Here is a 27,239-nt window from a genome sequence, read left to right on the forward strand (position 1 = left end):
ATATATATATATATATGTGTGTGTGTTTGTGTGTGTGTGTGTGTGTGCCGTTTTATATTTAGGCATCATTTTTTCATTTAAACAAACATTGTTAAATACAACAGAGAGCTTTTGTTTACTTATATTATTTTTTTTCAATTTTTCTGATGATATTTTTGGTGTATAGATCAAAGATATTAATAAATGTGCCACGGTTAGATTTTTCTTTTCGAATCATGTCGCGAAAGCAAACATTCGCAACATGCTTCGAAGAGAAAAATCTTACTATGGGACATTTATTAATACCGTTGATCTATACACAAGAAACATCATCAGAAAAATTGAAAAGATAAAAGCGCCTTGTTGTCTTTAACAATATATATATATATATATATATATATATATATATATATATATATATATATATATTAATTTTAAGGGGATTAGAACAACAGTCTAAATAGAAGATGTATTAGTAAATTCATCAATACAATTAAAATAAAAGAAAACAGTGCTCGTTGTAATGTAGATATATAATAAGCTCGATAGACATATATATCCTAGAGCTATTTTAATAATGAGTAAGATGATTGATAATTTATAATTAAAATTAAAAATTAAAAATCGTTTTCATAAGAAAGAAGAAACAAAATCAATGAATTGTACGATCGTTTCGGAAACGATGTTTTGTAATTCAAATATTTAAGTTGATTTCAAATTTAGCGTTACTAACGATTTCAAAGTGGTAATATTATTCCGTTGGCGTTTCCTTTGAAAGTTTGTATGCATCAACATTTTCAAGCATTCATAAACTATGTTTACCATCCCAATGAATACATTTTACTCAAAGTTTCTTTAGACTATATATATATTTGTGGGTACACTATATATATATATATATACTTGTGAATACACGACTATGGGAGGTTGGATGTTTCGAAAGATCAATAAGTGGTCTAAGAAAAGAGGTGAATGACGAATATATTTTGCATGATGAGATAATGAATTTTACTCAGATTCTAATTGCACTGAAGATGAAAAAACACATCTTTGGTAAGAGACAAACTATGACAAGGACTCTTCACTGAGATCAATCAAACTGTCAGTAGCCAACTCTCGCTACCTTTTTTATTATGATATCATCAACTATCGGAACAGGTCAACACTCTACGCATCACAGTCAGTAAAGTTCTGTATGAGATACAATCATCCTTGGTCTCTTTTACTGTTTACCCACAGTGGTTCTCTAGGACTAAGGATTTCTCGCTTGGGAATCAAAATTGGCAGGAAAAAGCGCTTACTCTCGAAATGGGAGAAAGATCGTTTTTATTTCAAGCTGTTCGTATTACCTATGTCTTTATTGTCGGTGAGGAGAAGAAGGTCGGGGAATTACAGACGGTGAATCTCATGCTTTGTTCGTCACTGATTCTAAAATGATGTGAGTAAAGTCCACTTTCGTTACCTTTCGAATCGTAGATTCAGGTTACGTCATTTGTCATCTGACATCTTTTTCCTTTTGAACTATTCTTCCCGCGGAAAACGAAGGTCTCAAGGCTTAAGAACTTGACTACTTCTCGCCTCTACAACTTAGGTATTTATCCAGAACCTGACCCAAGGTAGTTTCGACACTTTCCAGCAGTTCACAGATAAACAACCGAAAAAAGAGGCCGTCGTAATTAGCCAATCAGCAAACAGTGTAAGGAGATAGTTTACATTAAATCGAGCCATTGCAGTAAGAACATTTATATATATATATATATATATATATATATATATATATATATATATATATATATATATATATATATATATATATATGTATATATATATATATATATATATATAATATTTTAATCCTTTCGAGCTCGTGGCGCAGTGGATAGAGGTGTTGAGTCTAAGATTTCAGGTGAGCAGTGTTGTAAAATAGCGGTTTCAATCCTATCCAAAGCAGACCAGAGGATTGGTTGGCCAAAAACGTGATGAGATAACAACACCTATGGAAGGCAGTAATTAATGAGGATACAGTTACAAGACTCAGCATTCCTATCATGTAGCGGTTAATCACCTGAAGAAGGTACGAGAATGAGTTGGCCGAAACGTGGTGGAACAACAATAACTATGAAGACAGGCGTAATAGTCCGCGAAAAGAACATTTTATTTTAAACCATTCCAAAAAGAAGATTGTTTATTTGAAACTCCCAATAAAAATGTTTTTTTTATTTCAAATTTTTCACTTTTCTGATATTTTTTTTGAAAAAGAAAAATTGATATCATTTTGAAGGTCGACCCTTCGGACGACAAATATCGAAAAATTGACTAAAATCTTAATTCCTTCACCCTCAAGTAGGCACTTTTCTACAGGGACGGATCGGTTTTTTTCGCCGATATTTTCGAAAGTCATCTCCTCTTTTCAATTGACTAGCCTTAATTTAAACCTTCGCTACTCCCGGTTTGGTGATGAACGCGACGGCAAAGACGTCACGTTTTTTTACGTTCTTTTCCTCCTTCGCGATAGGGTTCGAGCCTGCCTGTCTGCCTGCCTACTACAACTTTCTTTCTTTTTTTTTGTTTTTTGCTCAACATACACCTCCAAATGGCCGGGCAATGCCGGGCACCCAGGCTAGTATATAATAAGTCGAAGAAAAATACAGTAAATAATGACAACTGGTCAAAGATATTTATCAGATAAACAAAACATTTGAAATGTTATATTTTTTAATTTATTTTTTCACCATAATTTTTTTATTTATTTGTATTCTCTTTTATTTTCTTTATTTTTTCACACTTTAAAATTTTTTTTTTTTCAGTTGTTTGAAATAAATCAGTTTCTTAACTGTTCCGTGTTAATCCAAAGTATTCAATACTTTTTAAAGCGTCTTCATAGCAATGAAATATTCATTAAAAGTTTGATTTTTTTAATTATATTTTTTGACACTGACCCCTTTTCTTCTGAAAAATAACTTATTTTTTTATAGTCATTTCACAATTTATTCTTTTAATAAATTAGATTTTTTTATTAATAAATATGTTTTCTTAATATTATTCTTAACAAAAAATGTCCTCCATTAAAAAAACATGAAAATAAAATTCAAACAAAAAATGCCATTAAAACAATCCTTAAAATGATTCCATTAATAAACAAATCCTTAAATATTCGTTAAAAATCTTAAAAAGAATTCTATAAAAAAAGGGGAAAATTATTATATGTTTTCTTTTAAATGAATAGAATTCTAAAAATGGTTTGTTTGTTTTTTATTATTTTGAAAGTATTTTTTTCTTTGTTGATGATGAAACTAAGAAAGGGATATGTTAACGGTGACCAGGAGTTCGGTTCAATGGCAAAATCCGGTGGTGGTCTGGCGTTACAGTGTTCATTCTCTCCCTTAACTTTTGCCATAGCATATACATTGTGTTATAGCCACGAACATGATAGAAGACAAGCGTCCGTGTTGTGTCCTTAAAGAAGCGATCGACCACTTTACCAGAATCAAGGACATAGGCCGAATTAAACCGCACGTGTCTCAACCCGATGGCCTTGACCAAAACTCCGGTCACGTAGACGTCGTCAATCCAGAAAAAAGGGATGGACAATGACTTTTTAAGTAAGCGGACGGCCAGGTCTGGACTCATGACGAACGCTGAGCCAGAACAGTATGACGGGTATGTGTCCCGGGGGAATTCGCGACGCGGCACGAACCATTTACTGCGACGATCACGAATAGCCCGCATTCCCGTCCACACGTTGCACATGATGAAGTCCTGTCGGCCGAAGTTGTGCTGATGGAGGTCGTTCAGTTGTTTGGCCAGCAGATAGATATTAACTAAGATGTCGTCGTCCGTCTTCAGGATGTACGTGATGTTAGTGCAGTAAGCAGCGATCCAACGTAGGGCAACCATCGCCTTGAAGCTGAGGTTCCGGTAGGAGTCCTTGAAGTCGCTCTGCATGATGTCGTTGTAGCGGTCCGACTCGAGTTTCACCATATCCATGATCCGAATGCTGTCTACGACACCCATTACGAACACAAGTCGTATCTCGTAGTTCTTAAGCAGGGTCTTCTCGCCCCACGTCTGACGGATCGCCATGCGCCGTTTGAAGTTATTCGGCGCCGTATGAATGTAGACTATCACGAAATTACGCGAGGCGCACAAGAACGAAGGGTTGATAATTTGGCTAAAGTTATAGGGTAGTCCCAAGCTTGGACCCGGTGTGAGTGATGATTGATTCCATATGGAAGTTTGTGAATCAAAACTGTCATCTGGCTGTAGTTGCAATTGTACACCTTGCTGTTTGGCTTGTGATGAAGAGGAACCACCCCGTACTGACTTGTACGACATGCCATTAAATAACAAAGGGTTTAGAAAATTAATATTATTATCGTTCTGTTTTATATTATTTTTATTGTTATTAATATCGCCACCTGTGTCCTGCCTCTCTTTGGCGGGCACCGAAGATAGCCTGGCCATTTTTAGTTCCTGTTTTTTTCGAGAAGAAAGTTCGCGAAGGATGAGAAAAGAACAAAGAGACAAGAAGGCGACGCCCATGTAAAATATCCGGAAGACCTTGGGCAGTCGTGGGAACATCGGGGTCGGGGTCCTCCGCTGCCGGCGCCTGTTCACATTACCGGCCGTGCGTTCCCCGGGGGTCGACCGTGGAGTGGCATCATGATGTGTCGGGCCGGCAGCAGGAGTCGGAGAGAGTGATCGCGTTGGAATAGGAATGTTTGCTAAAGGGGTAGGGCTGCTGCCCGGTCGTTTCTCACGACATGCAGCCACCGTCAAAGATCCTCGTCAACCATGAGGTAATTCTGAAAAATGAAAAAAGAAAAACAAAAGAATTAGTCAAATATATTGAAGAAAAAAATAAACGAAGAAAAATGGAAGTAAATGTTACTAAAGATACTGGAAACTTCTGTACATCAAATCTGTATTTAATCCCCTCCCTTGATGGAATTGCCTCGTCTATTATATGAAGACATACGGTCATATTTCCAATATGACTAACTGTTTTGACTAATATCACCTAGGAAAAACATAAGCCAGGTCTGTGTGCATGTGATTATGTCCCGCTAAAAGCCCCAAACTACAAAATAAACAGTCTAAAAATTAGAAAGACAACCATTTTTGCGCAGTGGTGTCAGTTTTTCAGACATTTTATGTACTAATGGAGGAAAAACTAATAGTTTTTATCAAGAATTTACTTCCCTTAGGTCGATTCCTTCCAAGTTTTCTGTGTATATATGTGTGCATGGCCTGAGAGAGGATTGGGTTAGGTGAAAGAAGAAAAAGGAAGAAGGCGAGAAAGAAAAGAGAAAAATAGAGAGACGGACAGAGGTAAAAAGATAGAAAATTTAATGTCGGGTACTCCTGCTAGTTCACTATATAATTTAAAGTCAATGATATACCTGGACGAATGCGTTTAATCCTCGATAAAGGAACATTATTTTTACTATGTAGTCACTCAAAGATAAGGATTAATGAGAAACGTTGTTGGTCTACTAAAATTGTTCAATTCTATTAACCATTTGTAGAGAGATTTATGTCAATAATTTGTTGACATTGGATTTGAAGACGACCAAGTTGTAATTGGTAGAGAAGCAATCCAGCGATTAAGTGTTTCATAGACGGAAAGCCCCTGCGAAGAAACTCTGTCCATGAAATTCCGTCTGACGCAAGGAACAAAAGGAAATTATTTTCCTAGTAGTAAGAAAACAAGTTCTTGCTGTGAATGTCTTACAAGGAGTGGTCAAAGATTTAAGCTAAGTTGAGCATCTTTTATGGCAATAATGGTAGAGAAAGAAAGTCTAGCAGCGTCTCTTCCGTGGGAAATGGATTGTAGGTAAGAGATCACCTCCACTAGATTTCAAAGTCGATTTTTTACTCTTTCTTAAAATAAACGCTAGTCCTTTATGTGACACCTCCCCAAAAGTGTCAGTAGTATTGCATATTTATATGTACTGACATTTATATAGGTAGATAATAGCTTCTCGACGCCAGGTACTTTCTGCAGTGGTAGAATGATTCAACTACTTTAAAGATATCTAAAAAGTCATGACACGCCGAATAGATCAGTCGGGATTAAATCACGGTTACCGGTTACCTAAACATTTACCTAAAGGTAGAATGTTGGAAACGTTGAGACTGTAACCGCAGAACATGTTATCAGAAAGGATTACTTTTCCATATCTGTCTGTGATTATATAAGAATATACATGGATGTTACTAAAAGGCATGATATACATTAAAATGATGTCTGTAATATGATGAGATTGGACACATAAAATAAAAGCAATATTATCCAATGGCAAATGTTAACTGTAGTTTATGTATAAACTAGTTTTTAAAATAGAAATAAAATATTGGATAGCAATAAAAAAAATATTGGATAGCAATAATAAAAAAAAGAAATAAAATAAGTGTTCAAGTGTCCACGAACGTTCTAAACGAAGAAAGAATTACTTTGTCTGTAAGAAGGTGATCCGACATGTTTATTTCGGCTCTTGCCGTGCGATGGTGGCACGTAGCAATGTGTAAATTCGGTAGAGTATTCGATGTTGTACACATTCATTTTTACCTTTAGTTTAGTCTGTATGTGTGTGGACTTGTACGTAAGTGAGTTCGTGTATGTCTTTAGTATCGTCTACCGACAATCGTTAGCCAAGGGTTAAGGACAGATTTGAGTTTACCCACAAAAACTCGACTATTAATTAATGCTGTGTATGAAAACCACTAATAAGGATTCCTTGTGTCATTCGAAGTCTCACTGTGCATGTCTCTTGATTACAAAGCCAGTAACTAATACATATTCTGCTACTAGCGTGACTCTTTCTGATTGAAGTCAAATGTCGGCAGTCGGTCGAAGGTGAATATTTTGTAAAAGTTAACCAGAACTAAGTATTTATGGAAATTGTTTTATTGCTTATTTATTATCAGACTATAACAAAGTTCAATATCAACAAATATTCGTCGAAGCTTCCTGTGAATTTATCATAGTTCTCAATCCTTTCCTAGTACTGTTCTATCATCTAACTGAAAATCTCACTAACCCTTATCCCTCGCGTGACTTTTGATCTTGATAAATTGTGATTCGTTAGGATAAAAAAAAACCTTTGTACTAATAAAGAGCTCATTATATGTTCAGATAGAGCTTTATAAGTATAGCAAATTATCAATTTGATTCATATAAACTCTTTACTGTAGTTTTAATTTCTATCCATTTATCATAAAATTTTTATGATATTCTTCAGCGAATCCATTGCTGATTACATTCAAATATTTAACGGAAATATAATAAATCCTTTCTGCTTTCAGCTTTAAATCGGAAGTGATTAAATAAACACCATTTCAGCATCTCTTAATTCGATTCCCATTAATTTCAGCTTTAATTTAATGCAATATATAAAATAAAATATATATACCATTTTAAAATAGGCATAATTTGTTTTTTGATCACAGCAGGTAATGACATTGATGAGATTTTTAGTTGCATGGTCGAACAGTGTTATAAAAAGATTGGAAACTATAACTCACAGACGATTCGACAAATATTTGTTGACATTGAACTTGAAAACGATCACGTTATAAGCTGTAGGGGAACATTCCGGTCATAACTTGTTCCACAGATGGTGAGTTTCGGGGAAAAATCTTTGCTTATGAAAGTTCCGTTCGATTTTAGGAACCGAGAGGAATAACGCAATGCTGGTAGTTAGATAATTATCTGAGAATGTTTTAAAAGAGGAGGCCATAGATTGGAGGTCAGCCGAGCACTAACCATAGAAATGCGGATATGGTAGGGAAATACTAGCAACATATCTTCTGTGTGGAAGAGATGTTGCAAAGAAGAAAGAGATAATCTATTAAAGTACGAAGTCGATTGTATTATTTGGTGACACCTCCTCGGATATGACATCTGTCACCCGTCTTGGAATACTGCTGTCTAAATTTGACTCGGTTTCAGAATTCATATCTGAACGACTATTTTCGAGGAAATGACATTAAATCTAATGTCATAATAACCAAGTATGGTAAACATGAAGTTTCACGATGTAGTAATTTTATCGGAAAGGCGATATAAAATTGTTCAAAATTTATATCTTTTTGTTTTTAATTGTGATATGCTGAATGTTTTATTCATAAAATCAATGTAGTTCTATGTATTTAATAAGGACTTACAAGATATATTGGCATATTTCCAATACGGCGGTTTTTTTTCCTGTGTGATATTAGTCAAAACAGTCAGCCATATTAGAAATATGCCCGTATGTCTTTTAACTTGCTAATTTAAAAAAGTTGTTTTCTTCGTATTTCAAACGTAATACAAAGTTGGGTTTAACGCCAAAAACGTTCAGCGTGTTATAAATTTAAAAAAATATATAATATTCACCTTCTGCTATCGTTTTCTCCCAAAAGTTATCATATTGAGAAACTATATTTTACCATGAATATAATAAATAAAATTGTCCCAAATATATTAGGAGATAAAAACCCAATGTATATATATATATATATATATATATATATATATATATATATATATATATATATATATATATATACATAATGTCTGTATATATATATATGTATATAGTAATTTATAAAATATATATGTCGATTAAGCTACACTGAATATTCGGCGTTTCATCCACTCTATGATTCCTCAGGCTTATGCGCATAAGCCTGAGGAATCATAGAGTGGATGAAACGCCGAATATTCAGTGTAGCTTAATCGACATATATATTTTATAAATTACTAACTAGCTCTACCTACGTATTGAGCACTTTTGAAGTAAATACTTAAAGTTTACGCATAAATCTATACTTTCGTATATTAATTTTATGTGAGTAAATGAAGTAGTTATGTATGCATATATATATTATCTGTATATATATATGTATATATCTGTATATGTATAATATCTGTATATATATACACATATATATAATATCTATATATATATAATATCTATCTACCTCTCTCTCTCTCTCTCTCTCTCTCTATATATATATATATATATATATATATATATATATATATATATATGTGTGTGTGTATGTGTATATATATATATATTATTATTATTATTATTATTATTATTATTATTATTATTATTATTAACAGTCGGAATGAATGAGCTTCTTGATTGAAATAAGTTTGAATCTTTAAACTATTTCTTCTTGATGCTGTGAATACGCATCCAATCGATAGATTCCAGTTATTGTGTCGTTAATCATCTTCATGAATAGGCATTTTCTTTTGTCCATTTTTTTTTCTTTAAAATACGCGGAAGGTTTTGTGAGAAGATGTTATAGACGAAAAGAGGTAAACAGTGTTATCTTTGCCGATATCCACCCATCATTGTTATTCGTGTGTGACTATTTAAAAGGCGACAACAAGGGAAATTTAATAAGGTTTTTCAAATAACCAATGAGAGTTGATATAGGCGGGCGGTTATCTTCAATAGATGCGGAGGTCGTTTTCATTTGTCGGGGTTATTAGGGTGAAGACATCAGAGGGAAACCAAATAACATCTTCAGATTTTATTAAGAATGTAGAGTGGAAATAGTCCGTTTGGGTTACTCAATCAATACGTTGATAGTGTTCATTTTTGAAGCTGTTCGTTTAATACAGACAAGAAGACCCGATGTTGTCCGGGAATAAATAAGGAAAAATACGTCTTTTGTTCGTCTATTTTAAAACTATTTCGATGATACTAAAGCATATCAAGGTGGCTATAAATAAGATAGAGAAACAGAGAGAAATATAGAAAGACAGAGCGGAAGGGACACAAGACGAAAATTGAATATCAATTGCGAAACTAAATTAGTTACTTGGATACTCTTACTCTCTCTCTCTCTTTCTCTCCCTATATATATATATATATATATATATATATATATATATATATATACTAACAGGCAACAGAGTAACATATATAACATAATATTTATATACACATGCAAACAAGTACAATTATATACTCAAATATATTACATTACAGTATGTCATATTCTTATATATATTAACATATATATTCATATATAAATGTGAATATATATATATATATATATATATATATATATATATGTTTCTGAATAGATTTATCTAACAATCAGCTGGTATGGAAACCTGTGATAATAAGATTTACAACATTTTACTAGTCGTAATATTCTACGTATTATCCCATCTAAACAGGAATTGCTCAATATACAGGATAGAGCAAATAAAGCAAATTATAGTGATTCAATAGAATTAAAAAAAACGTTCCTCATTGGTATGATCTAAAGCGAGGCTTTGTCGTGCTTCAGTTTTAAGTTCAGCAAAACCAAATGTTCGATTATTGAACAGCTCAGCGTATGTAGCAGAGATAAACAATTTCATGTTTTTTTATGTATTTTGTCATTCCGTCAGCCAATTAGATCGCATCAAAGCATCTTCATCAGCAGCAGATGACCGCTAGTATAAAAAGTACGCGTTTATTCACTGAGGGCACACAGCGTCTCTGTCCTTTTCACAGGAATGCTTGCCAGACGATCAAGCCCGAATAACCACGGCGCCGACGACGATGATTGAACATACTTCTTCAACCGTCTTCCACAAACGAAGCAACGAGGAAGCAGTTTCTCCTTTGCCCATTCGTCATCATCGTCTAGAGCTTCCTCCTGCCAGCCATAATTACAACAGCGACATTTTCACTCAATCATGATCTGTTTCCGAAAAGACGTAAATTAATTTCTTTGAAATAAATTTACGTCTCTATATTTCGTTGCACACACCAGTTTGTTTTCTTCCATTTTGTCGTTATCATCACATTCATCATACGTTTCATTCATATTCATTTTTTTGTTGGAGGAGGGTAAGATACTCTGGATGACTGGACACCGTCCATCCATACAGCCGTTCTCGCTATAAATCGATAGCTCAGATGTTCACCACATAGTTGATTATATATATATATATATATATATATATATATATATATATATATATATATATATATATATATATTATAGTTATATAATTTAATTGTTTTATTTTGTTTATATTATTTATTTATTAAAAATTTTTACTTTTATGGATTATATTATTTATTTAAATCTTAATATTTTAACACATTTCAATATAAATTAATCCATATTAATATATTAGTTTTATTAATTAATATTCTGATTTAATTATATTCAATTCAATGATTACGTGAAATGTCTATAAGATTTACTTCAAATAATCATATTTTCTTTAATCTAATTGATTGACTTCAAATATACCTCCATTTTTTAAATTTATTTTAAATGTATTCTTAATATATTAACATTATCACCATTATTTATTTTAAAAAAAATTTCTGATGAGAAAGTAATCAATAATATTCAATATATACTTTTACATTAAGATTATTTAGTTTTGTGGCTATTTACATATATTTCAATTCTATCCAGGATATACCCATTAATTAATTTGTATATTTTATTCAATTTCATTTTTATTTTATTTTGTTTTTAATTTATTACATTATTATTCTAAAAGGGAATCTTTATTTTAATTCAATGTGAGCTATTATATATTTATAACCGTATTTATTTAATATTTTATTTTATTTAACTAATTGATTACTCATTTTTTTAATAATTTAATTATTTTAAAAGTCTTACCCTGAAATTTATTACTTTCAACCTGTAATTATGTGCAACTATTTTCAATCAAATTTAATAATTATCTTCAAACTTAACTTCACTTGGATAAATCACATGCCCACCTGTATTTATTTTTAAAATACACTAATAATTATAACTTCTTATTTTAATTAATTAAATAATTATATAAATTAATATTAAAATATTTTATTCTAATTATGCTTTTAATTATATTAGGATTATTAATATCGTCATTATAACATAATATTGCATGTTCTTCCATTTTCTTATATTATAATTCGAATTTTTGTTATTTTTGCTATTATTTTCAATTAATATTTAACGTGTCTAAATATTGTAATCAGACAAATAGTAAGCTTCAAACATGTATATACTGACTAGTCAAATGTTTCTGAGTTTGGGTATATGATGATTTTGTATATATTTATTCTTAAATAATTTGCTTGTTTAACATTATATTTAATATTCCAAATTCTCACTTGTCATTTTTTTTCAAAAACCGCAAATTTAAGCTAAATTGAATGTAACCGTTTAAACAAGTGTTCGCGTCAATTAAAAAAAAAACTTCAAATCGAAAGGTAATAAGAAACTCCACAGTAATAAAGCTTGGGATATCCACCTTTAAGGTAACAACGCATCTTTTATCGTAATTGTTGTTTCAGGTTATACAACGTAACATTTAGTCTATATGCCTCGACTTTCTCTTAGGAGCTCATTAATCTACACCTTTTTGGTTTATCCAATTGAGAAATCGGCCACAGTTGAAATGTGATGAGAAAACGGTACGGATGACTGTGTAAAAGCACTAAAACACCGGCAGTGTTCGTGATGACCCTAAATATGATCATTCTAGAGTTACGTCTTACGGGAAAGATAATGCCATAATGCAGCTTCAGAAACAGATCTCAAATGGCTCCACAAATCCAACAGCATTGTGGTCTTGTTAAAAAGTGCTCTCTTTCTACAGTTAAGAACAGATTGAAGGAGTTTAATTTGCCAGGCTTTATTGAAAGACGCAAGCCAATGATTTCTGTAACATGATTTTCGTCAGATTCAATGAAGATAATGACTTTTCATATTGGTCGAAAGCATTTTTTTAGCGACGAAAGCAAGTTCAATAAGCAGTGATGGTAGGAAGTACGTCTGTCGAAGGAAGGACGAAGAATTTAATTTAGGCGCACAGTTTCAACGATGCAAGGTGGCGAAGGTTCAGTTTTGATGTGGGGCGTTATTAGTGCCAATGGTCTAGGGCCTATAGTTCACTTGCAAGGTCGAATTAAGTCGATCAAGTACATTAATATGTTGACTGAGCATTTTCTACCAACTTTGGTCGGAATTTGGATGATAATCCCATCTTCATGCAGGATAAAGCTCCTATTCACACAGCTGTAAACGTTAAGAGTTCCTTGAAGAGCATGATATTTCGTGTTTGGATGGGCCTGTACAATCTTCACACCTCAATCCTATCGAAAACATATGGCATTACATCAAGCAATAGCTACGCAATGATAAAATTTCAAATCTGGAAGAACTTTGTACAAAAATTAAAGAGAAGCGGGATGCCTTTTCACTGGAGTATTGCCGCAGACTAATTCAAGGAATGCCCAAAAGACTGCAAACTGTCAAATTGCAGAAGGGATATGCTACTTAATATAAACTAGTGCATTGTGTTTCTGTTGTATTTGTGTTGCATTAATGTACTAAAGTTACATTTAAATTATTTGCCATTGTGTGAAGTTTTCTTTTTGGCTTCTCGATTTGAAGTTAATTTTTAAATTGACATGAACACTAATATACTTCAATTAAAAGTCAAATATGAACAGGTAAAACTATAGAGGAATAAAAGGCAAATCAAATAAGGTATAAGCTGTTTAAGCAGTTATATCACATTTAGCTTAAATTTGTAGTTTTTGAAAAAATGACAAATGCGAACCTTCTTTTTGGCGCTTGGAAATAGCAAAGAAAAATATCTTTTGACCACTTTCTTGAAAAGACCAAGGCAACAGGTATTAGCAAAACAGTCAGAAGAAAGAGAGTTCTACAAACTTGCAGTTCTTGAAAAGAGAGCTGAATTTGATTGAAACCACTAGAACAACGAGTCAAACGAGCTGGAACAAAGAATAAATCAGACAATGCTGAATAACACACAACACACACATGCATACACACAATACGCACCTAGACACACATACACACACATATTTATTTTTTATTACATAAGCATTTATATGTTGCTACACATTTATAAACTTGTTTCGGTCAGCCAGTTACAAGTAACTAGAGACGTCTTCAGGCGATACAGATTATACAAAAGTAAAGCCCGTAATTATATATATATATATATATATATATATATGTGTGTGTGTGTGTGTGTGTGTGTGTGTGTGTGTGTGATCATCATCATCAAAGCATTATATACATATATTAATGAAAACAAAGGGATGTAGCGCTTACCTGATACACGCAATGGTAAACTTCAAACTAATATAAATAACAGTATTTATATATAGAAAATTTAATCCCAACCGAATTTTAAAATCTCAATACGCAATAGAGAGTAGAGCTTATTATAAGAGAAATAAAATTAAAACTGTGAGTTGAACTTTACAATCAAATTTATTGTTTGACTGAATACTAAAAAAAAAAACAAGTTACAAAGTCCTTATTCCGCGGAATTTCACAGAATGCAATTCTTGCTATTCTTCTCATCAAAGGACATAAATAAATCAGCAAATTATATTTGTAGCAATGCTAGAATTTGCTAGTTAAGGCATTAAGTGAAACCGCAATTTATTGTAGTTATAAATTTCCAAATAAAAAAGTAAAAAAATGTTGGATATGTAAAAAATATATATAAAAACAAACTGCGCATAATATTTCAGCTTGCATGAAAATCCTCTCAAGTTAATCAGAAATGCAAAATAGTTCTTTAGAAAGAATGGATTCCAAAATAAGTCCAGCGTAACGATGCATATAATCCGATTGGAAATCCTTCAAAACAGCTGAAATAATAACATTTTTTTCTGGGCAGTGCAGTATCCCAAAGAGAAGTCCTAATGGGACCTAATAGTAAAAACATAGAAAACCAGTACGAGAACCTTCGTCATCGGCTTAATTAGAAAAAGACTTTTTCTAATTTTTTACTTAATTTTAGTAAACAATTTATGTGGTCACGACATAAACAATGATACATAGTCTTTGAACGAGGACACAAAACTCTCAAGCTTTGACAGTTTTTTGTCTTCATTAAAGGGATATATTTCTCATTAAACAGAAACTTTGGGTCACACAGTAACGTCAATAATTGACCAAAACGTGGGCATTATCTATGTCGTGACCATGTAAATTTTTACTGAAAATTATATAAAAGTTTACATATGTATATATCTATCTATATCTATACCTATCTATCTATCTATCCATCTATCTATCTATCTATCTATCTATCCATCTATCTATCTATCTATCTCTATATATATAGAGAGAGAGAAAGTGAGAGAGAGGGGAGAGAAGAGAGAAATACTAGCATCCATCCTAAGCAGAGGTTGAACCTATAAACATCTAGTTAAGAATCGGCGATTCTAACTACTTTGCAACTGATATCTCAATGTCTTCATATAAACATTTTAGCCACTAAACAGTGTTCCATTTGTTTATTTACAAAGATCTTTGCAATATTCGATATCACCAACACGCTGCAAAAGAATGATTAAACAAGCATCTTCTTTCAATAAACGTACCTCATATTCTCCCAGATAGTCTAATCACACATTTTTCCACATATATTAAACCCACTATGACAGATATGCCATACACCTACTTCCATCATATAATAAAAACTATACTCCTCCTATACCACAGAAATCAATTTAGTTCCCCCAAACAGCCTCAATATTTTATTTCGCTCTTTATATAATTTGATAGACGTAGCATCCCTATTATGTTACTTACCATATTTTGATGAGAATCATTAGGCTTTGAAATATCATGGTATAAAGAGTTTTAACTTACCCTACACCCCAATTGATGTATACATTTATTAAATAAATTCATGTCCATTTAGTTTTATATCATCATTTTCTTTCTTTATTGATCTCTCTCTTTTTCTCTTTCTCTCTCTCTCTCTCTATATATATATATATATATAATATATATATATATATATATATATATATATATATATATATATATATATATATACATGTGGCATTAAATGCCACAGTTCTTGAACTCAGCTTGACGAATCCACAAAGCACGTCTCGTCTTTACGACTATACATTAAAAGATATTACTTCCAGACTTCTTCAAAAATGTTTTTCATCTTTCAGTCAAATACAGAAACCAAAATGATCATCGAAAGCTATTTTTTATATATATAATTATTATTGGTTCGTTAACCTCTGGGGAGACTAAAGGCAACACCATCTGTTTTTGACGAAGAAGATATAGCTTTCTAGAAAAGAAATTTGACCAATCAATGATACATTATTCATGTCTCCTGAATTAACTCTCTCTCTATTTCTCTCTCTCTCTCACACACGCTCTCTATTTCTCTCTCTCACACACACACACGCTCTCTTTCTCTCTCTCTCTCTCTCTCTCTCTCTCTCTTATCCGTTATTTTTGTCCGCCTAATTATATGTAACGACTTCTCGTTAGCAACGTAGAGTTGGCTATCTTTAATATAATGGGCATTCCGTAGACGTTTTAAATCTCAATTTGGAATATTATTATTAAACTTGCCATTACTTCTAAAATCCATTTTCATTCGAAGTGAAAGGATCTGTAACGGATAATAAATAAAATCTGTTACGTGTATGATATGAAATTGCAAACATTGACATACTCAGAATCCAAATGTACTCAATATCTTAGAGGAGATGTATGTAATAATACTGCATTATATTTGGTAAGCGGTATATACTCAATCCTTAAATGCATAACGTCATCAAGGGTAGATGCAATAAATAATAAGTATTAAATAAAAGGGTAAGTGCAATAATGGCTAAAAAAGCACGAATGGAAATAAATACATAGAAGAAACTGTCGAATCTGCCGCAAATGTCATGGAAGCGTCTATCGTACTAGAAAACTTATCGCACCTGCTTATATCCTATATTTCTATCAAATTTATTGCAACAAAATATCCATAAACCATACATTTCTATCATGCGTTATCACACCAATCATAAGTCTCTTTCTCTTTGACAGACTGCAAAAGGAGACTGTATGATCCTTCACTGTTTACCATGCTTCCATCTCCACAATATTGCATCATTGTGCTTGTTTTACAAGTACTTTCACGGAATGTGCTTCTATGAACCTATTGCACATCTACCTTCCCAATGTAAATACTCACGACTGACAGATTAGCAGCAAAATTCCACCACTTTACTGTAGAAATCCTATGATGGGAATAGAGCAACAATAACTTCACCATCTGAACGAAGTGAGTTCAATTCCCGTACACGACTGTAAATTTCACTTTTTAAAATTTGTAAATAGTCCATTGTTTAAATACAAATAAATGTTATTACGATAAAAAAAATGTTGCCTGATTGATTTGGTTCGAAAAATGTTATTTTTGCGGAAGTCTACTCGAGTAATATATATATATATATATATATATATATATATATATATATATATATATATATATATATATATAATTATTATTATTATTATTATTATTATTTTTTTTTTTTTTTTAATTTATTAAAAATTATAGTTTTAGTAAAATTAGATACTGTTTTAATTTTTGTGGTTGGTCCAAAGAGATCTAACTATGATATTTCTGCAGTTGTACAGCTCCTATCGTATTACTGTGGTGTATTATCCCTTTGCTTGTTTTATAAGTACTTCTACAGAATCTGCACTGAACTTACTGCACTTGTAACCCCTAAACGAAAATACTTTAACCCAGGCGAGTATCAGCAAAATGTAACCCCTAAGTGTAAAGGCCCCTAAGTGTCAAAGTATTTTCTACTCTGATATGCTTTTTTTCGGGTCGCTTGCATTTGAAACTCTCTTCCTGCTTTCTGTTTCCCTAACTGTATGTGCAGAAATTTAAAAAGTAATCTTGCTGTCCAACTGCTTACCAGGCTTGTTCTTATAAATCTGGCATCTAGCACAGTAACTGCTTACACTTAAGTGGCACTATGCCTTATTCAGAGCGAATAAAAATAACAAAGATAAACAAATAAATTAAAATACATTTCAATAATCTCTCCTCAAAAATTTCATAAAACAAAATGCAAGACGGAACTGATGATGTTTGAATGTAAGTAAATTTTATTGTAATATGTTATATAAAAAAATGTCCATTTTTTCAGTGCTTGATTGATTTGTTCGAAAATTGTCAGCAGCATTTCTTTTGTTTTGGGCGAAGCGGACACGCTATGTTATAGTGATATGATCGAGATTTTATAGAAGTAAGTCTGTAAAAGCAAACAAAAAAAAAAAAAAAAAAAAAAAAGGATATCATTTAAAAGCAACATAATATTATACAATTGAAATAACACACGAAGACATTCAGATTATTATAGTTGATCACATTGTACAAGAAGTGTAAGAAAGACAGCATATGAAAGAGAGGGGTTCATCACACGCACGCACACACGAGATCGTCTAGGCACACAGACACACACTCACTACCATACACATACACACAGACACGTAGGTGCGCGCATGTAAACAAACCAAAGAACAACTATTGATGAAAGGATTTTATTTCTTTACTATTAAGATTTTCGTAGACATAAAAATAAAGAACGAAAAAACAGTGTCTCGACTTTGATGTCTTCTGTCATTATACACACACACACACACACACACACACCTTCTCCCCTCCCTCTCTCACACACACACACACACACACACACACACACACACACACACACACATATATATATATATATATATATATATATATATATATATATATATATATATTACAGTGAATGACAAATCAATGATCAAGTCGTCTTGTGTATGGAAGATCCATTTAATGTCTGTAACCGAATTTATTGCAACAAGATATCCATAAACCATACATATACATATCTACATAGATTAACAAAAACTGACCAACTAATATATATATATATATGTATATATATATATATATATATATATATATATATATATATATATATATATATATAATATTATATATTCAAGATAGATATTTCCTCGTTAACAGCAATACATTCCGTATTCTTAAAATATAATTTGCTGGTGTCTTGATTTATTTTAACCCCTACTTAAATATATCTATCTGACTATAAACATATTAGTGCGGTCTTGTCTGTCTGTATATCTGTATGTCTGAGAAACAGCCTCTATCAAACTCCTCTTTCAATTTTTGGTCTACAAACTTGAAACTTAATATAGAGTGGATTTAGACATGTGAAACTTATTCGGTTTGGTTTTTGTGTGATAAAGTAGCTGCCAAAGGTAAAATTTGGAACTTCGCAGATGCAAGTCGACTTAAAGTGCTCTTGTATGCATGCACAAATATGCATTTATACGTTAAAGTCGGTTAAATATTGATATTTTCTTATCAATCTGATACCAACCAAAAAGGTAACGTCTGAGGCTAATCGCTAAATGTTTTAGTTTCGATTCTAGCTGATGGCACTCAAGTCATTTTGATTACCCTTGAAATGACTACAATATATTGGGTACAATGTAATAATAATAATAATAATAATAATAATAATAATAAAGTATTCGCTCTATAATAATAAATACGAAATGTACATAAATTGAAACATTATACTTAAGCATATTTTACGATATGATATATGTATATATATTAAACAGTAAAAAATATGATATATGTATATATATTAAACAGTAAAAAATATGATATATGTATATATATTAAACAGTAAAAAGTATGATATATGTATATATATTAAAAAGTAAAACAAAATTATTTCCATATTCGTGAATATTTTGTCTTTATTTTAAGATTTCTGCAAGATAAGTTATTTGAAGAAATAATATACAATTAAGATAGTTGAACAGATTTTGTACATTTGTGACGTGAAAAGAATCTTTTGTCTTTTTTTAACGAACTATAGCGATAAGAATTCAAAATGTGTGATACTTTACTGAAATAGAATGAGTTTTTTTTTTATTTTTACTATCCATGTTATATAAATGCCGTCTACTATAATTAGTCGCGATCTAAATTTACGTTCTGATAGTTTAGTATAAGTTTGCTCATTAAAGAAGATAAATTGTAGAAATCCTTACGTTGTTTGATTCTGTTAGAGCGTATAATGAATGCTACTTCAAGAGGTATACGTCGAGATTTATTTAAAATTAATTTAATGAGTCTAGGTAGTTTAAAGTTGTTTGGTTGGCAGCTCGAAAGCATAACGTTTTGTCGGCGACAATTTTAGATGCGATATTCAGTATTATTATAATACAAGAGAACCTATAAATGTTGTTCAATCGCATGGAATAAGATAAAACAACAAATACATCTCCGTAATTTAATTTTTGTGTGTGCGTGTTTTTTAAGGAGAAATCTTAATATATAAAACTAAAATATTTGGGATCCAAACTCTTCAATATGTATATATATATATATATATATATATATATATATATATATATATATATATATATATATATATATATATATATATATATATATATATATAATACGTCTGTTCGAAGCATCAGAAATGTACACGTAGTGTGTTTAATGGTAAAAAGAAAACTTGATAGCAAGAGTGCTGTTAAATTTCTTCTTGTTGTTTTGACGAAGACGTCGTTGTTGGCTTCGTTGAAGGATATTGTTATCGTGGATAACGTGTTGTAAACTTTGTAAAAGAAAGCAAGTAAACGGGTTATTTAACGTTCGTTAACTGTTTTCCTTTTTCAATCTTACTTACCTGTAATGACCTGTGCATTAAATGAACTACACGCCGGGCGAACTAATATGTTTCTTAGTGACGCCATAGTTTAAGGTTGTAAGCGTTCGTTTATAAAGCGAAGAACTGTCATCCAGAATATGTAAATTTTCAGAGCGCAGCCAATCAAAATAGACGGGCTTTGACAAAGGAGGTTTTATTATTTCTGAATTGGAAAGATTATGATAGGTCTATGTATGCATTAGCCAATTACAGTCGGTGTAATTACAAAATCTGTGGAGCATGTTGAATTCCTGTTATTGACAACTAGTAGCAGTTGTAGGACTAAATATTTAGAGAGAAAAATTGGGATTCCTTCCTCTAAAGATGTTGGGATCGTGATGGTGTTGCTAGTAGGATGCAATGTAGCATTTTATTATCACGACTGAATGTGTCTGAAATGGTGGTCAAAAACTGCATAAGATAGTGGCTATTAGCCTTGATATACTGAATTTGTATGTGGCATCTTTTATTGCAGAGGGGAATTTCTGCAGTCATTTTATTATATATTTAGTCTGCCGGTATCAAGTCGAAACTATGATATATTACTAATGTCAATCGTACTATTGTACTACCTTTTTATTCACGATTAAGTTTACTATTTTACTATTATCTTTCAATGTTGAATTCGAGGGGTGAGGTACTATAGTATCTGTTCTGTTTTTATTCAAGAACCTGTAGTGTAATAGGTATGAGTGCTAAGTAATAATCCAGTATATGCATATATGATCGCATGTATATATGATTGCCGTTGATATGAATCATCACCACAAAAAAAGTTTTGTTTTCTTTAATTTGGCGCGCAGTGTATATAAGGAAATGTGTATGTATAGGCTTTTTACGTTACCGATAAGATAAAAGCAATTCATGAAAATATCGAAATTCAAATTTTTAGAAATTAATGACACGAACTGATTAAGAAGAAGAAGAAGAAGAAGAAGAAGAAGAAGAAGAAGAAGAAGAAGAAGAAGAAGAAGAAGAAGAAGAAGAAGAAGAAAGCGATATTTTATCGAAAAAACCCGTTGGCTAATGACGATCAATCGATACGATTTGTTTGTTCCTATCTAATCTGGAAACAAATCGATGATATTCGTTTCGGATTCCTTCTTTCATCTTAATGAGAATATTCACTTGTTGGTCAGTCTGTCACGTCTAAGTATTTTTTATCAATAAATCTAAAAATAAGAACATACTGCCAAATTTTATGAAAAATTGTATAACAATTGTCGATTGTGACAATAGTTACGAGTATGTAATTACAATACTGGTTGGATCGCTTCAGAAGTTTCAAAGTTAGTTAAACATGCAGTTTTCTTTGATCGCTCAAGTTAGGAATAGTATTTTCTTGATCTGTTACGTTTATTTTGAAATAGCATTTTCTTTGGTCTGTGAAGCTTAAGTGTAAAATGGTATTGTCTTTGGCATTTTCTTTGGTCTGTTCCACTCAAGTTTGAAATAGCATTTTCTTTAATGATCTGTCACGCTTTAGTTTGAAATAGCATTTTATTTGGTTTGTTACGCTAAAATTTGAAAAAACATTTTTATTAAAAAATATGTCAAAAACATTGTAAATATTTTGGAATTAAAATAATATTTACACTATTAAGGATATATAATAATAATTAAAAAAAGAAAGATAATCACGGATTATTGTAAATAAGTAGGGTTATATGGTTCATACGCGGCAAAAATATGTTCTCTCTGTGTCGGTAGCGTCAGGCGGTATTTCTATGGACAAAATACTTTGCAAGTATTTTCCGAATATAGAACATATTACTGCGGCACTGCTTCCTTGCTGGATACAACATGGTCGTCTTCCAATCTAATGTCAACCTATTTTCGTACTGAGTAATCGAAAGCAGTTCATAGCATTTATCAATGTTAGTACGTGCATAGTGTTCCTCATTTTGCGCCTGATTATTATTTCCTCATCACAGCATTCTTTCCATGTGCCACTGGTATGCAACAATGTTTACTCAGGAGAGACGTGGTTTGAGACTGGACATCCCTTGCCACACAAATTTCACGCGAAGGCACCCTTACAGTGGGTATCCATAGTCTGTCAAGACTGAAGGAAGCCACATTATTTCGTCGTATTAACTCTCATTTTCGAATGGGTCTTTCCTTGATTATTTGTAAGCTTATATAAAAAAAAGAAAGTCGAATTTTGTAATCGTTAAATAAAACGCATTTACGAACACAAAAATTTCACGTATAAGGTTGAAGACAAGGACAATGCACTGACCATCCATAACTTAAAGACTAAACATAATATGCACTTGAACGAAGCGAAAGCGATAATTGTAGGACATAGCTGAAGAATATTAAAAAATCTATCATCGTTCATATTAAAATAATATATAATTCCTGGAATATAATATAGTTGGCACCTTTATAGTTGGATTAGTTTTATTGAATTTTATAATTCCATTATAGATTAAATGTTAAGTATTAAACAGGCAGATCATCTAGTATATACTTTAGTTAGTTGAGAATAACAGGAAGTAGAAACCATTGAGATGGTAACTGAGATCAATTTGATATTTCTGTGTCAAAATTTTTTAGATTGTCAGAATGTAATCGAAGTAGATATGACGTTACATGCATCATCAAAAGAGAGAGAGAGAGAGAGAGAGAGAGAGAGAGAGAGAGAGAGAGAGAGAAGGAGAGAGAGTTTGTTTAGAAGCACATGAGAAGCGGTTGAACGTGTAAGGATAACTAAAAATGATAATAATTTATAACTTCAATTTTACTCTTTCTCCCTTTTTCTATTTCTCTATCTCCCTTTTTTATTTATATTTCTCTCTTATTTTTCTTTCCCGTTCTCTTAATGTCTTTCTCCATTTCTCGCGTTCTCTCTCTCTCTCTCTCTCTCTCTCTTTCACTTTTTTCCTATTGGCCAGATAAAGATATCACTGATCAGTAATTATTCTCTCTCTCTCTCTTTCTCTCTCTCTCTCTCTCTCTATCTATCTATCTACTTATCTATATATCTATCTAATAGAGCGTTCTAAGCGCATTTCCTCAGTAAACGATTTCGCAAGTCTGCGGGATCATCACATATCCAACCCTAACACTTGAATTTACTGATTATATATATATATATATATATATATATAAATTTATTTATAAATAAAATTATATATATATATATATATATATATATATATATATAAATTTGTTTTTTTTTGTATTGATATTCATATTAACCCCTCTTTTTTCGATGTATTTAAAAAGAAAATACAACTTTGTTATATATGAGTCATGGAATTGCTTTTATCTGTAAAAGAAAAAACAAAACGGGCTAATTTGCATATTATTTTAAACATTCGTTTTAATTAATTCCCTATAAGTGTTTTCGGTTTTCTTATGGGATGATCATCTTTAGTAAACTATTACATGTAATTATATTCATGCAGATATTCTACTTGATTTACACTTGTGTAACATTTGCGTAAAAAAGTTATAGCAAGCACAAATCTCTTCCTATATATATTTATGTATGCGTATATATTTGGTTAAAAATGTGCCTACCAAACTCCTATGTTAATTTTTATGCTACAGACGTGAAGCTTAATATATAGAGTATTCGAAGCTATGCGAAATTTTATAGTAATATTTCGGTTTTAGCCGGAGAAAATCGGTACAAAAGTGTGAAAATTTCAGAAATTGAATTTTTGTAGGTGACGTTCGAATTACAGCATTACAACAATGCATGCGTAACGTAATAGCTATCAGGTTATGTCTTAATTTTTAGTCTTGCAGCAAACATGTCTCCATAGCTCAACTGTCTTCCTGATCTACATCAATGATCTCCCAAAACACATACTTAAATCATTCGTTGACATCTATGCTGATGACACGACCATCTATGGCAACACATTAAAGGCAAAGTTCTCTCTGATTCTCTCTCCTCTGATCTTGAGCGCGCGGTACAATGGGGGAAGAGGTGATTGGTTACTTGTAATGCATCTAAAACCAAGCTTCTATTTTTACATCATCAACGATCTGATCCCCATCTGGCAGCAATTGAAATGGGTGGCTCTCGTCTTGGGCAGGCTCCATGTTTTGACAAGCTTCTGGGACTGACCTTTACTCCTGAAATGGAACACGTACATCAAATCTGTTGCCAAGGTCGCTGGAAAAATGATGGGATCCTTCTACCGCTCCAGAAGATATCTCACTACTGATGCAATTCTCTATCTATGTAAAAGCCAAGTACGTCCAAGGATGGAGTACTGCTGCCATATCTGGGAAGGAGCTGCTAAAAACAGCTTATCCTGCCTTGACAGAGTACAAAATAGACTTGGTAGCCTAGTGGGGACGCCCTTTTCTCTTCCCTGCAACCTCTCTCCCATAGAAGGGACATTGCAAGCCTGTCGTTATTTTATCATTATTTCCATGGCAAGTGCTCGTCTGAACTCCAATCTCTGGTCCCCTCTCGCCAATCTTGCACGAAAAACACCCATCTAGCTGAAACCAATGTCAGTAGTTTTCCCAACTCTTTATCTGTGCCTAAATGAAAACGTACATTCCATGAACAAAGCTTCTTTCTTAGAAGTGAGCGCCTGTGGAACTCTCTTCTGACTACAACTTGGATATCTTCAAGTACAACATGAACACGTTCCTGATGAACTGCCCCCTTAAGTAAGACACTTTATCAGATTTCCATTACTAGCGATTACTACGATATTATGCCATTGATTACTATACACGCAATAACCCTTATCCTCGAGTGGCCTTCGGGCCTTGATAAGTGGTGAATTTTTTGTAATATATATATATATATATATATATATATATATATATATATGTATGTATATATATATATATACACACACACACACACTAGGTACTTTCAATACGTTTCCAGACCTTTTTTGTGTAGACATTTAAAATTGTCGTAGACATTTGACAATTCAGTATGTTATTGCTATACATCTTATGAAGTGACTGACCAATTTTTATGATCTGAGGTTCAAATGAACAGCCACAGAAGGAATTAGAGATACTCAAGCCTTATTATCACAGCTGGCGAATTTCAAAAATGAAATTTGAACATGAGGACACTTTAGAAGAAGGATATGCAATAAGATTCTGTTTTACCACATGGAAAAATGCCACAGAAACGTATGGAATGCTTTAGACTGCTTTTAGACTATCTTGCATGAAACAAGCATAAGTTTTTTAGTAGCATAAGAGATTCATGGAAGGCAGGAAATCTGTGAGGGATGATTAGAGATGTGGGAGGAGGAAGTAAGTCAGAACACTGGAGAGGACTGGCCAAATAAATAATTTTATGGATAAAGACCGTCGTGTGTCTATAGAGACAATAAGTGCACAGTTTTATGTCAGTGTGGGAACTGTAAATACAATTATTCACGAGGAACTGAAGATGTGGAAGATTTGCTTGAAGTTTGTCCGAAGAGTGCTCCATCCTTGTCACCAACTATTTAACCAAGATGGGTATCAAGACAGTTTCTAACCCTTGCTATAGTCCAGACCTCGCTCCTATATGACTTTTGGTTATTCGCTGAACACAAGAAAAACCTTAGAGGCTGTCATTATGAGACAATTAAGGAAATGAAAGAGGGTGACACGAATACTACTGGCAGATTTGAAGCCGGCAATGAAGCCATCTCTGACTCGATTAGCAAGGAAAAAACCTCACGGCCAATTTCAACCGCGAGAAATATCGTTGAAATTTTAACATTATTTTTCAAATGTTGTAACATCCGGCTATAGTGATCTAATGATCAGAACATCATAATCTACATATGCAAACTTAGGTAACCGACTTTGTATTTCAACTTTAAAGTGCTCATCAATAAGAACCGAGTTTCTTAAAGAGGCGGACATAATTACTACAATAATAAGCTTTTGATACTTATAGACACTAGAGTTTCATACTTTCAAGAATCATCAGTGTAGGGTGACAGGATTACTACGGGTCGGGAGATTCAGACCCGGTTACGAAGCGATCTCTGACTCCATTAGTAAAGAACAAACATATATATATATATATATATATATATATATATATATATATATATGTATGTATGTATGTATGTATGTATGTATATATATATATATATATATATATATATATATATATATATATATATATATAGGTTTGTTCTGTTATATATATAGGTTTGTTCAGCGGCCGCCAATAGCGTAATGGTTAGGAGCCTTGACTGCCATACAGACAGTCGGGTTTCAATCCTGGCTTGAGGTGGTTGCCTGTCTAGCCGCACTGATGAGCTGTGAAACAGCGAAACAGTACTGTATGTGGATGACTATATATATATATATATATATATATATATGTGTGTGTGTGTGTGTGTGTGTGTGTGTGTGTGTTTGTTCTTTACTAATATTATATATATATATAACGTGTATGTGTGCGTGTATATATATATATATATATATCTCCAAACACGCACACACACGCGCGCACACACACACACACACACATATATATATATATATATATATATATATATATATATATATATATATATATTGGAACACCGAAGTTAAGCAAAGTTGAACATGGTCAGTACTAAATGGGTGACTTAAGTCCAATTTGGACTTCCAAGTGCTGTATGTACTCTCCGCTTATCTCGGCATTGCTTCCACTCGTCCTAGACTTCTCCTTGCCACTGGACTCAAGCAGTGCCG

The 27,239-nt window shown here is 32.3% G+C and overlaps 1 protein-coding gene across 2 annotated transcripts in view; it reads right to left on the reverse strand.

The window, feature by feature from the left end:
* Positions 1-2,676: 2,676 nt before the first annotated feature.
* LOC145294904 (beta-1,3-galactosyltransferase 5-like) overlaps positions 2,677-27,239 on the reverse strand; it is a 367,928-nt gene continuing 343,365 nt past the window's right edge. The window contains exon 2 of one of the 2 annotated variants that reach the window (XM_080141420.1): positions 2,677-4,784. In XM_080141420.1, coding sequence (XP_079997546.1) covers positions 3,289-4,560 — 1,272 coding nt within the window. In that variant the 5' untranslated portion in view covers positions 4,561-4,784 and the 3' untranslated portion in view covers positions 2,677-3,288. The remainder of the gene's footprint in view (positions 4,785-27,239) is intronic. The other variant, XM_080141421.1, reaches the window with a different exon arrangement.

The sequence above is a fragment of the Euprymna scolopes genome, chromosome 2, assembly GCF_053919585.1.
Source record: "Euprymna scolopes isolate OS-2025 chromosome 2, ASM5391958v1, whole genome shotgun sequence".
In the NCBI taxonomy this organism is placed as follows: Eukaryota; Metazoa; Mollusca; class Cephalopoda; order Sepiida; family Sepiolidae; genus Euprymna; species Euprymna scolopes.